The sequence below is a fragment of the Carlito syrichta genome, unplaced genomic scaffold (genome assembly GCF_000164805.1).
Source record: "Carlito syrichta isolate Samal-C Ts95f unplaced genomic scaffold, Tarsius_syrichta-2.0.1 Scaffold307214, whole genome shotgun sequence".
Classification (NCBI taxonomy): domain Eukaryota; kingdom Metazoa; phylum Chordata; class Mammalia; order Primates; family Tarsiidae; genus Carlito; species Carlito syrichta.
The window spans coordinates 153902-165997 of NW_007251310.1; the positions used below are offsets into that span (position 1 = coordinate 153902).

General features: G+C 45.2%; 1 protein-coding gene across 2 annotated transcripts in view; it reads right to left on the reverse strand.

Annotated features, from left to right (window-relative positions):
- FLVCR2 (feline leukemia virus subgroup C cellular receptor family member 2) overlaps positions 1 to 12096 on the reverse strand; it is a 65031-nt gene that overhangs the window by 20026 nt on the left and 32909 nt on the right. For both annotated transcript variants that reach the window (XM_008064152.2, XM_008064153.1), the window contains exons 2-3: positions 7331 to 7472; positions 4390 to 4530 (exon numbers count right to left, since the gene is read on the reverse strand). In XM_008064152.2, the coding sequence (XP_008062343.1) occupies positions 4390 to 4530; positions 7331 to 7472 (283 nt within the window). The remainder of the gene's footprint in view (positions 1 to 4389; positions 4531 to 7330; positions 7473 to 12096) is intronic.

The following is a 12096-nucleotide window of genomic DNA, read 5'->3' on the forward strand; positions in this document are numbered from 1 at the left end:
CACAGACCAAAATGAAAACTCAGGCAAGTGAAGCTGAGAAAAGAGCCCTGGATCTGTCTCCAAGAGGCACCTTTCTGTATGGGGAGGCAAAATGGTGCAGTAGTTAGGAAGATGGGCTTTGTATCAGACAGAGAGAAATTTAAATCTAAGCTCTATTGCTTGTTAGCTGTCCTATTATGGGTAGAGAACCAAATCTCTCAGAGCCTCAGTTTAAAATAAAGTATCTATGTCTAATGTCTAGGTTTGTTTTAAAGATTAATAAGATAAGCATATAAGGCAATTAATATGATGCATGACACACAAGAGTGGCTCAATAAATATTTTTTTTCCAAATCTGTGATTAAACCTAAGAATCATTTTTTTTGTTGGCAAAGAGCCCTATCACCAAGTCAAATTCTGTACAACAGAAATAGGGTTTGTGGTTCTTTGTCATGAAATGTGTAAAAAACTCCCAGGTTAGTTTAACTCACTCTAATTGAGATAATCCCAGCCCTTTGAGACAAATGTTAATAAATTCTATCTTTACACAATGGAGTCAAATGCTTCCAGAGGCTCAGAAGTGAAATGTGTTTCTAGTTTGACGCTACCTCAAGTTAGATGACAATTTTCTTTCTGTTGTTCTGCCTCCTGGCTTTCTGGGGATCCCATTTTGCATATGTTGGCAGGCTTGATGGTATCCCATCGGAATCTGAAGCTTTATTTATTTTTCTTTATTTTCTTTTCCTTAAGGTTCTTAAGACTGGATGGTCTCATTTGACCTATCTTGAAGTTTGCTGATTCCTTCTTCTGCTTGTTCAAATTTGCTGTTGAGCTAGTGAATTTTTCGTTTCATTTATTGCACTTTTCAACTCCAGAATTTCTATTTAGTTTTTTATTTGTCTCTTTATTGATATTCTCTATTCAGCAAGACATCATTTGCATACTTTTCTTTAATCCTTAGACATGATTTCCTTTAATCCTTTGAACATACTTATAATAGTAGATTTACAGTTTTTGTCTTATTATGAGCAACACCTGGGCTTCTTCAGGGAGTTTGTATTAACCACCTTTATTCCCGTGTATGGGCCACACTTTCCTATTTCTTTGCAAGTCTTATTCTTTGCCACGTGCAGCCACTGAAATTCTGCCCAATTTGCTTAGTAGTAAACTAATGATTGGACAGAGATTTCCTCAAACGCATTAAACCAGTAAGTGTCCTACCTGTGCAGAAGAACTCCTCTGCAGACGTTCCCCTTCAAAGCTCCTGCAGGCAGCTGACAACTCTGCCTTAGTTAGCCTTTACTTCCTGCTGGTGCAGAGCCTCAAGGTCAGCCAGAGGTGAAAGGTTAGAGTTTTCTCAAGTCTTTCCAGAGCAGATGCACAGCTCTGCACATGAATATGTACTTCCAAATCCCTAAGAACACGTCAGAGCTTTTCAAAGCCCTCTGTGAACCTCACAATCTCCAGATTTTACTTTTAAGGTTTTTGTTTTTGTATTGCCACCTCAGACCACTGCAATGTAAAACAGTGCCAATGACTGTTTTCAACAAGTGCCCTGAAGATAGTGCTTTTCCCACTGAGCAAACAAATGCCAAGTCAGGTAAAATATAGGCGTGTCCTGTCAGTGGAGCTTTCCCCGGGATCTGGCAGATAGGTCAAATTGTAGCCATGCTCTATATGAAGCTCCAAGCTTGTTTTGCTCCCTTCAAAGGCTATGGAGCAGCTGGTTGTCACAGCTCCATGCCACAAGGCTGCAGTAGTCAAGAGGATTGAAACAAGGCAAGTTACAACATGAAGCCCATTGTTCTTACTGATATTCAGTCATTTTTCTTGAATAGATATCATTTGGATTGTTACAAGCCTTTTGTCAAAAGCTCTGAAAAAATGGACAATTTTTGCTGGTGTCCTTGTTGCACCAGCAGGTTTTCTAAGGTCCTCACTCCACCCTTCAAGAAGTGCTTTCCCATTTATTTCCTGTGTTATCATTTAACCAAATTGATAAGGAAGAGTGTCCAAAAGTACACGATTAAAACCACTCTGCCAGGTTAATGACCACAGAAGTAACTAGTCATGCAAGAGGAAGAAGGAGGAGTTACTTTCTCTCCACAGCATGGCCCAGAGCTGAGCCCCTCAATGAGCAGGAGCAACAATGTTCCTGGTACGTTTTGCTTTCATTTCTTGCTTTCATGGGTCAGTGACCTGGCCTAACATCGACAGCCTCAGAGCTGAAGACCACAGCCTCTGGAATGGGACCACTGCCCAGCTGCCACCACTATCACCACTTCAGCCAAAGAAAAACATTTATTAACCATTCATTCACCCTGGAATCCCACGGTAAGCCTCTAATACCCTGTTGTCAGGTGCAATAAGGTTTATTATGGTGGTCAAAGGTCAATGCGCTCAACATATTTACCTCTAAGAAAAAGTGAAAGTTCTTGCAATCATGGAATCCTGAATCTGCAAGGGACCCCAATGGTCATCCAGTTTCACCATCCATAGCCTGAGATTCCCCACAACATTCCCACCAAGTGGCTGGTCCCATCGATGCTCGAATGCACCAATGCATTGATGGGAAACTCACAGCTTCCTTAGTTGTACATCTCTAAGTTTTGGAAACTTTATATTTACTTTACAGATGAATGCAGAGACATGCTCAAAGAGAACTGAGAAACTGGAGGGAATGTGAAATGGAGATCTGAGACCTCAAAAATGAGTCTAGTGATCTAGAGCTATTCATTCCAATCAAGAGGTCATCTAATTGTTAAAAACAGGATGGACTCTCTACCAGGATGACACCACCTCTTACCTAGTGCCTCAGCAGATAAACACTTTGAGATAAAGGGCATTGATTAGTCTAAAATGAAACCCTGGTACAATTCTAGGAAGGAGTGCCGGCAATTATGGACTAGGCATTAAGAATATCTAACTTCAGCCCGGCACGGTGGTTCATGCCTACAATCCCAGCACTTTGGGAGGCAAAGGCAAGAAGATTGCCTGAGCCCAGGGATTCGAGACCAGCCTGGGGAACTTGAAGAGACCTTGTCTCCACAACAAAATTAAAAAATTAGCCAGGGATGGTGGCACACGCCTACAGTTCCAGCTACTTGGAAGACTGAGGAAGAAGGATCTCCTGAGCCCAGCAGGTCAACCTGCAGGTGGTAGTGAACGTGCAACTGCACTCCAGCCTGGGTGACAAAGCGAGACTCCAGCTCAAAAAAAAGAAAAAAGAATGTCAAACTTGGAAGTCAGACAACCTATATTTCAACACTGGCTCTGCCACTTAAAAGATATTATGACCTCGGGCTAGTTATCTAGTCTGAGTTTAGTTGCCTCCATTTGTTAAATGGGGTTAATATAGTACCCTCCATCACATGGGTGTAGTGGGAGTTAAATAAAATCATGTATGAAAAGTACTTGGCACATAGCAAATGCTATTGTTGTTATACAACAAAATAGAGTTTGAGCCTACAAAACACATGAGGTCAAAGCCAACTGAGGCTTCACTAAGAATAAGTCATGTCGAACCAATCTCGTGTCTGTGTTTCATATGGTTACTGAGAGTGTTATATACTTGTTAACTCTTGATTTTAATCAAACTTAACTGGGGGCTTAAGTGGTCAAATAGAGGCTGAACAGCAACACAGCTGGGCAGATCAGTAGCGCTTGAACTAAGAGTATCAAGTAACAGCCTAGTGTTCATCTGTAGGACACACAGGATGCCATGAGACTCTGTCCTTGCCTTTGATCCAACAGTCTCATTAAATGCTGGAAGGAAGATGCAGAAAACACCCTGCTGGAAAGGCAAGCCAATACACTAGCATGAAGATTCAAATCTTGTCAAAAACCAAGAAAATGAAATGAAAGAGGGCTGCTGTCATGCATTCAGGTAAAAGAGAAGGCAATGATGCAAGATGAGGGAGCACTGGCTGAAGAGTGGCTCATGCTTGCATTCATGAATACACTCAAGAACAACTGGAACACCCGCGGGCTGGCCACTGCTGAGGAGCTATAAAGATGAAAACCTAAATCCCACTCTCAGGGAGAGACAGGCTATGGAAAGGTAGAACTGGAAAGGGTCTTTAAACCCAGTAAGTGTGAAGATGTACATGGAACAGCATGGTAAGAGCGAAGACAGATGACAATTCCACTCCACAGAAGGGACAATGAGATGAGACCAAGAGGAACAAAGGGCATCTGTCAGGTCACCTGACGCGAGAAGGAATTATTTTCCAGGTGGACTTTACAGCACACGCAAAGGCCCTTGGGCCTGGCTGTGTCTTCTGGTTGACTCTGTGTAACACCTTGACACACACATTTGGGATCTGGCAAGAGTACGACACAGAGACACCTCAGGGCCTCTCATCTCACGGTACGGGTTCGAATGCACTCCTGGACACACCTGCACCTTACCATAGGTGATGACGAGAAGCACAAAGTTGAGGTTTTTGAAGAGCCGGACGATGGAACTCAAGTACGAAGCATCAGGGGACGCCAAGGCATAGCTCAGGGACTGGGCCCTGCTGGGGGGATGTTTAGGCTTCTCCTTGAACACTGAAAGGAAACAGAGAGGACTGAAACTTCCCACAGCCCCACCCCAGCAGAGTCGGCTCCATATCTGAGGAGCCATGGCTGCCAAAGAAAACAGAAATTCTTCAATGAAACCCTTTACACCCTCCTCTCTCGAGGCTGCTTCTCACAGTCTGAGGCTGAGCAAATGGTCCTTTGACTGCGTTTTCTTCATGGCCTCTAGAAGGCTGAAATCACTGGGCCGCCCAGGCAGTGTTCAAAGATCAAGGAAATAACCAGCAAATAACATGCCGCAGAGCACTGAAAAAATACACCAGCAACACGTGGATGGAGAAGCAGCAGAAGCTGAGACTTTGGGATGAGTGAGTCCAGTTAGTGGTTTAGCACCAGAAGTCCTCCCAAGGGGAAAGGCCTGTGCTGCCCATGCTTGGTAGATCCTGGCACGTGGCAGCTGATAAAGGGATCTTCTGTAGGAAAAACCTGGAGTTCACCCCAGTTTCCCCAAGTCTGAATCGGATCTCTGCCTCATGAAAGAGACAAGAAGACTCACACACGCTCCTGCAGGAACAGATGCTCTGACATGAAGGGTTGGAGATGGGCAGGGGGAAAACCATCCCATTTATATGATAATTTTAGTACAACTGGTATGATCATTTTGACTGCACTGACTACCATTCAGTTCTCTGGGAGCAGACTGGCTTAAGAGCCATTTGGCCAAACTGGTCCTCACACAAGCGCCATGTGGCCTCCCCACGCCCCATGAGAGCGCTCCTAAAAGGCCAGCAGACTGTCAGAGGAAGCTCTGGAAATGAGGTTTACCTTCTGGCAGATCAAAGGGGCCCCTACCTAGAAAACACCCTGACTCCAGAGCCCTGCTTCCTCCTTCTAAGGAAATAGGCCTGAGGATCTTACCTGTTTACCTCCCCTTCCATCAAGGGAAAGAATGCAAGGCAAGATGGAAACGTATCTCTGCATCAGCAGGTGTTGTTGGCTTAGGACTTGGCAACCAGAAAACAGAATTCAAATAAGGTTTATCAGATCTTTACTCAATTAGCGACTATTGATCTGTGCTTGATAATCAAATGCCGAAACACAGAAATGTTCCACGTCCAGATTTTCAGCTGCAAAGAACAAGGCCCTCATCTGCTACAAACACAAGAATTTGGAGCTGGACACATTACAGTGTAAAACTCAAAGTCCAGCTGGGAGGCCCCTGGCTGTGTCCTTCTCCCCTGCTCTCGGCGTCAGCTCCCTTGCTCCTCACCTTTCCAGGAGCACCCAGGCCTCTGTCTAAGACATTCTGCCAGCTTTTAATAGCCCCTAAGCAGCTTTCCTCATCCTGGACCCAGGGAGGGAATGATCCAGTGAGAATGGCAGAATGAGGTACCCAGTTACAGAACTATTTGCCTCAGGAGGTAGAGTCAACAAGCAGAAATGAGACCTTTAACATGTGAGGTGGCACTTTCAGGGATTAGGAAGAAAGCTGGTTAACCTTTAGACAGGTGACTAACAAATTAGAAACCTCTACCTTGCTGCTTCTGAATGTATCACAGCCCATATAACATTACCCAGCTTAAAAAAAAAGAGAATAAAAAATTGTATTACCCAATACCTCACCGATTAAATGTATAGCATATAAAATATTAATCTGAATTTGGAGGTTGGGATTAATTTGTACAAAGATAAATTCATGGTCACTCCTTTCTTTATGATTTTTTGTTTTGTAGAATTTTTCACAATGAGCCTATGTTACTCTTTTTTTTGTTTTTTGTTTTTGTTTTTGTTTTTGTTTGAGTTGGAGTCTCACTCTCTCGCCTAGACTGGAGTGCAGTGGCCGCTCCCGGCCACTGCAGCCTCGACCTGCTGGGCTCCGGCGATCCTTCCGCCTCAGCCTTCCAAGTAGCTGGAACTACAGGCGCACGCTACCACGCCCGGCTGATTTTTTTTAATTTATTGTAGAGATGAGGTCTCACCAAGTTGCCCAGGCAGGTCTCGAACCTGCAGGCTCAGGTAATTCACTCACCTCAGCCTCCCAAGGCACGGGATTACAGGCTGAGCCACCGAGCCCGGCTCCTATGTTACTCTTAACAATTTTTTTTTAAGTATTAAAGAAATATGATTCCCAGGTATTATCAGGATAATCTATGAGATTGGCCAGGTGTGGTGGCTCATGCCTATAATCCCAACATTTGGGAGGCCGACACAGGAAGACTGCTTGAGCCCAGGAGTTCAAGACCAATCTGGGTATCATAGTGAGAACTCATCTCCAAAAACAAAATCTATGAGATTATTAGTATTTGTGTGTCAATTTCTGTTTTGTTTTTCAGAAAGTTAGAGTTGGAAGTTAGACAACCTTGGACTTTAATCCAATCTCTGCCACTTACTAGTTATCTAACCTTGACTAGCTTATTAAACTTCTTATGAGTCTAATTTTTCTCCGTGTTTAATGGCATCTTGCTCATAGAGTTGTTGACTAAACATGACCAGGCACGCTTAGCATAGTGCCTGTGGTAGCATAAGCGTTCACTGGAGTTTCATCAAGGGAACCAGCAGTCTACCCATTACCTCTGGTGAGATGGGATTGGGGAACTGGTCAATTACAAATAAGCCTTTCCTGAGTCACTAGCAAAGCACACAGGACCAGCTGGCACTGAATCAGGGCAACTGCTCAGGCTAAAACATTTGAAGACCATAAGAAGCCCAGCCTCCAGTTTCTGTAAATGTCCGTGGTGTTTAGGGCATGTTCACAAGGGTCCCACCAAGGTCAGCCAAACCCCCCCTGCCTTTCCACCCCTGACCCTCATCAGTCTATTAAGGACCTTACCGATGACAACAAGGATGAAAAGGAGAGTGGCCACACCTCCTATTATATAGAACATGATGCTGATGTGGTAGGCAAGCTTGTCACGGTCTTCAATGTTGGGTACCAAAACAGGAGGAACCAAGAACCCAATGGCAATTCCAAGCTGTAGAAGACAGAGGCAATCAATCACAGATACCAATGGCCAAGAGGTGACAGCACAAATCCAAAGAAACACTCATAAGAAAGTTAATTCCCAACTTCCAGTCCTTCCTGAAACCCAAAGATGATTTTCCTACCTCGAGACACCAGAGAAATCTTTCTCATACTTCTAACACCCTCACTCCCAGTGCCTCTTGAAAGCAGTTGTAGCTGATGGTCTCAAAGCAGCTCTTTTCTAGCTGCAAACTAGTGATCAATGGTACCTATACTCCCTCCTCTGAACAGTGTTGATTTTTTTCTTTTGCTACTTAACTTCTTAGTTTCACTGAACCCGTCAACATGAAAGTCCACTGGGGTTGAAGAGTTCTATGCCCTACAAACCCAAGAACCTGTGTTCAATAAGATGAAACCCCTGGCTGGGCTCATTGCATTCTCTACCTCCAGCCAACTAGGCCTTATAATAGTAACTATCGGCATTAACCAACCCCACCTAGCATTCCTCCATATCTGTACCCACGCCTTCTTTAAAGCCATACTTTTCATATGTGTGATCCCTGTAATCCCAACACTTTGGGAGACCGAGGTGAGTGGATTGCCTGAGCCCGCGGGTTTGAGACCAGCCTAGGTAACGTGGCAAGACATCATCTCTACAATAAAAGAAAAAATAGCTGGGCTTGATAACACACGTCTGTAGTTCTGGCTACTTGGAAGGCTGAGGCAGAAGGATCACTGGAACCCAGGGGGTTGACACAGGGATGGCTATAAGCGTTCCACTGCACTCCAGCCTGGGCGACGGAGTGAGACTCCAACTCAAGAAAAAAAAGAGATGGAACCCCTAAACCCCTAAAGTTGTTGCCACATTAACCAACATGAAAGTTTCCATTTATTGTGTGAATAACTTAGCAATTTTCAAAGCATCCATGGTGTAAAGTCACACACATAAATGTATACACACAGGACATGGCACATGGAAAATGGCTAGAAACACATACACACTCCCACCAAATTAAAGGATTTCATAGCTGGGTTGGAGTTTAAACTCCAGGGATCTGACAGATAACATGACCTGGGTGTTTCAGAGGTCAGAAATGATCAGTTTCAGTACTGGTTGGCTGTGACACAATTCCCAAAAACCCTTCTGCCACACATAATACTGAGACAGAAACTGGAAAAGAGCATGGCAAGCTTCAAATGCCAAGAGTGAAGGGAGATGAGTAAGTCCTTTGTCGGAAGGTCCCACTTTTCCTTTATTGTACTTGAAAGGAACTGCAGGTAGAGAAGCAGTCTACCTCCCTCCACACTACCTCATTCGTGTGCTGCCACCCTGCTGACGGCCTTGATTGGTTTTTCAATCTGTCGATTGCAGCCACTCAGGATGGACACCAGTTGTTCTCTATTCTGGAACATTCACAGAAGTAGTCACCAATAGGTTCTGTGTAAGGTTCTTTATACCCATATATAATCAATGAACTAAACGCATCTTTAAAGCATCTACTATGTAAAAAGTACTCTGCTAGATATTTTAGGAAGTTCCAAGATATATAAGGCAGTGTTCTACTCTTCAAGGAGCTTTATAATCTATTAGCAGAAAAATTATGTGACAAAAATACAAAAGATAACACAAATGGCCATATTTGTGGGTTGAAATGATAGAATGTTACAGTTTGAAGTTCTTCTGTAATCCTCTATGTATGGCCCAATAATTACAAGACTAAATGGAGGCTACATGAGGTTAACTGAGCTGGATAAATGACTTTTTCAGAGTCACCCAGAGTTCTAGCAGAATTGAAGTGAGATAATAGACCTCCCGGCATCTCAGACCAGTGCCTCCTCCATTTGCTGGCAGCAAGAGCCTTGGGTGATAAGAGCCTTGAGAAAGGCCCAGGTCAGCAGGCTTCCCCAGAGGAGAAGCCTACTTTGTGTCACTGGGACTTTCTCTGATGTGTGGTCACACTGGTTTGTCAGTCAGCCTTCTTAACTGCTGGTCTCCAAGACTTGGATTGAGGGTAAGAGCCAGCCAGAGACAGGGACAGATACAACCGTCTTCACAGCTGGGAACCTGGATCCACTTCAAGTTTATCTAGCCTCCTAAGCACTTTGGAATTACAGGTCTGGAAGTTAGGTGGAGCCTCAGAGGACCATTTTGCAAGGCTCTATTAGTATTACTTTTTTCCAACAGGAAAATAAAAAACCTGAGCCCATGATGCAGGATATCCTAATCCCCAGTAACCACCTGCCTCAATAAATAAATCCCCCCACTGGTGCTGCGCTGCATGCCTTATCCCTCTGGGGCAGGACTCTGGTCATTCCACCCACACCCTGAGCCCAAGTGGGTGCTGTTCCACCCCAGCTCCAGGCAGCAGGGAGGAGCAGTGGGCCCTGGCGCCACATTGACACCAGCCAGGCAGTAGTACTGTCTTACTGTAGCCTTTCTCAAGAAGGAAATTGGCTTTGGAAGTACTTTCGTTCCCAGTGTGGAAAACCACAGCATAGGGACTAGACATCAAATTGTTGCCTCTTTTGTTTTTTCAAGTCATATTTTTTTCCTGCTTCTGGAGAGCAATCTTCAATGAGCATCCACTTCTGATTCCTAGTTTCTCGTTCTGTCTTGTAGTAGGTACTCAGTCAAGTTGAATGAATGAGTGAATAAATGAATGGATGGATGAAGGGACGGACAGATGAACGTTGGTGGAAAACCTCTATAGAAAGCTGGAAATATCACACAAGTATGCCCATCAGCATCCAGGTTCTTTCTACCCATGGTGGTAGGAGGAAAAAATGTGTGTATGGGAAAGTAGGGAGAGGATAGCCTACAATTTCTTGAGCATCTACTATGCACTGGATATCGAATATACTTAATTGTTTGTTTGTTTTTTTTGAGTTGGAGCCTCACTCTGTTGATCAGACCGGAATGCAGTGGCACAATCATGTATCACTGCAGCCTCGACCTCCCAGGCTCAAGCGATCCTGCCACCTCAGCCTCCCAAGTAGCTGGGACTACAGGCATGGGCCACCACACCTAGCTAATTTTTTTATTTTTGTAGAGACGAGGTCTCATTAAGTTGCCTAGACTGGTCTCAAACTCCTAGGATCAAGCAATCCTCCTGCCTGGGTCTCCCAAAGTATTGGGATTATAGGCGTGAGCCACCACGTCTGGCCTACTTTATCTTTTAATTTAACAATCCCAACACTTTAGAACAAAAAGGGGGACAGGGGAAGAGGGAGAGAGAGAAGGCTGATGTTCAGTACCCTGCCCTAGGTCACACAGGCAGTTAGCAGAAGAGCTGGGATTCTAAGCCAGTTCTGTTTGACCCCAGAACCCAGGCTCACCTTGCTGCCTTCCACAAAATGTCGGTATGACACTAGCTGACACAGAAGTGCAGATGTTCACCCATTTGCATTCTGTTGCCATTTGATAGGGTACCTCTGGGGTAAAAATCTGGAGCTCACATCAGCACAACGTTAATTCAGAGAGGCAGGAGAGCGCTCTCCTGGGATGGGGGTAGTGCCAGCAGCCTCCCTGCACTCACAGAAAACCTGAGACCAGGCTGGGAACATGAATGACTGAAAACCACTGGGAACTGACTTCCATTCCTGCGCTCATTCTAGCTTGACCATTCTCAAGAAAACACAGAGCCATAGGCAAAACACAAAATTCAGCTGGCCAAGTCATGGTCTTAGGTCTTCGGGAAGCAACTTTTTAAACACTGCTGTTAAAGGGCAGCCTGGCTCTCTTCATTTTCACCTGTCCCATAGTGGCGTTTCTGAACTTCGTCTGACGACAGTGGCCACCAGTCCCCACCCATGGGCATCCCTCAGGTCTGGGGTGGGTCCCGAGTGCCTGGATTGTCACTGCAGACAGTCCTCATCACCATCAAGGGAGCAGGGGAGACACTGGCCTCCGAAGAGCATGGCTCCACGCAGCTCAGCTCCTGGCCATTCTCCAGGGCAGCCGGCAACCTCTGGACAACGTGACTGATCACATGTCTCTGCTGCTTAAAACCCTGCAGTGACTACCCCTGGCTTTGAAAGAGGGGAAAATCCTAAGCACAGCCCACAAAGTTCTGCATGTAGGCTCTGTCCACTGCTCTGCCCCTGTTCATCTGCTTGGGACCCTGCCACACCAACCGCCTTTCTGTCTTTCAAATGACCACAGGGACTTTGCACCAGCTCTTCCACCCAGACTATCCCGCCCTTCCTGCCCTGTTTTGCCTAGTAAATGCAGACATCCTTCAGGTCTAAACTCAAGTCGCACTCCCTCAGGAAGGCCTTCTCTGTCCCTCACATGCAGATCAGGTCCCTGCACAGGTAATTTTATGCCTGTATGATTGTTTAATTAACATCTGTCTCCTCAAACAGGCTGTAAGCTCCATGAGGACAGGGCTCTCATTTGTCTCTGCAGCCTGGCACTTCCTCACCATCAACATCATCACAGAAAAATGTATGGAGTTTGCCGGGCTCGGTGCCTCAGCCTGTAATCCCGCGCCTTTGGGAGGCTGAGGTGACTGGATTGCCTGAGCCCGCCTGGGCAGCAAGACCTCATCTCTACAATAAATCAAAAAATCAGATGGGCGTGGTAGCGCATGCCTGTAATTCTGGCTACTTGGAAGACTGAGGTGGAAGGATCG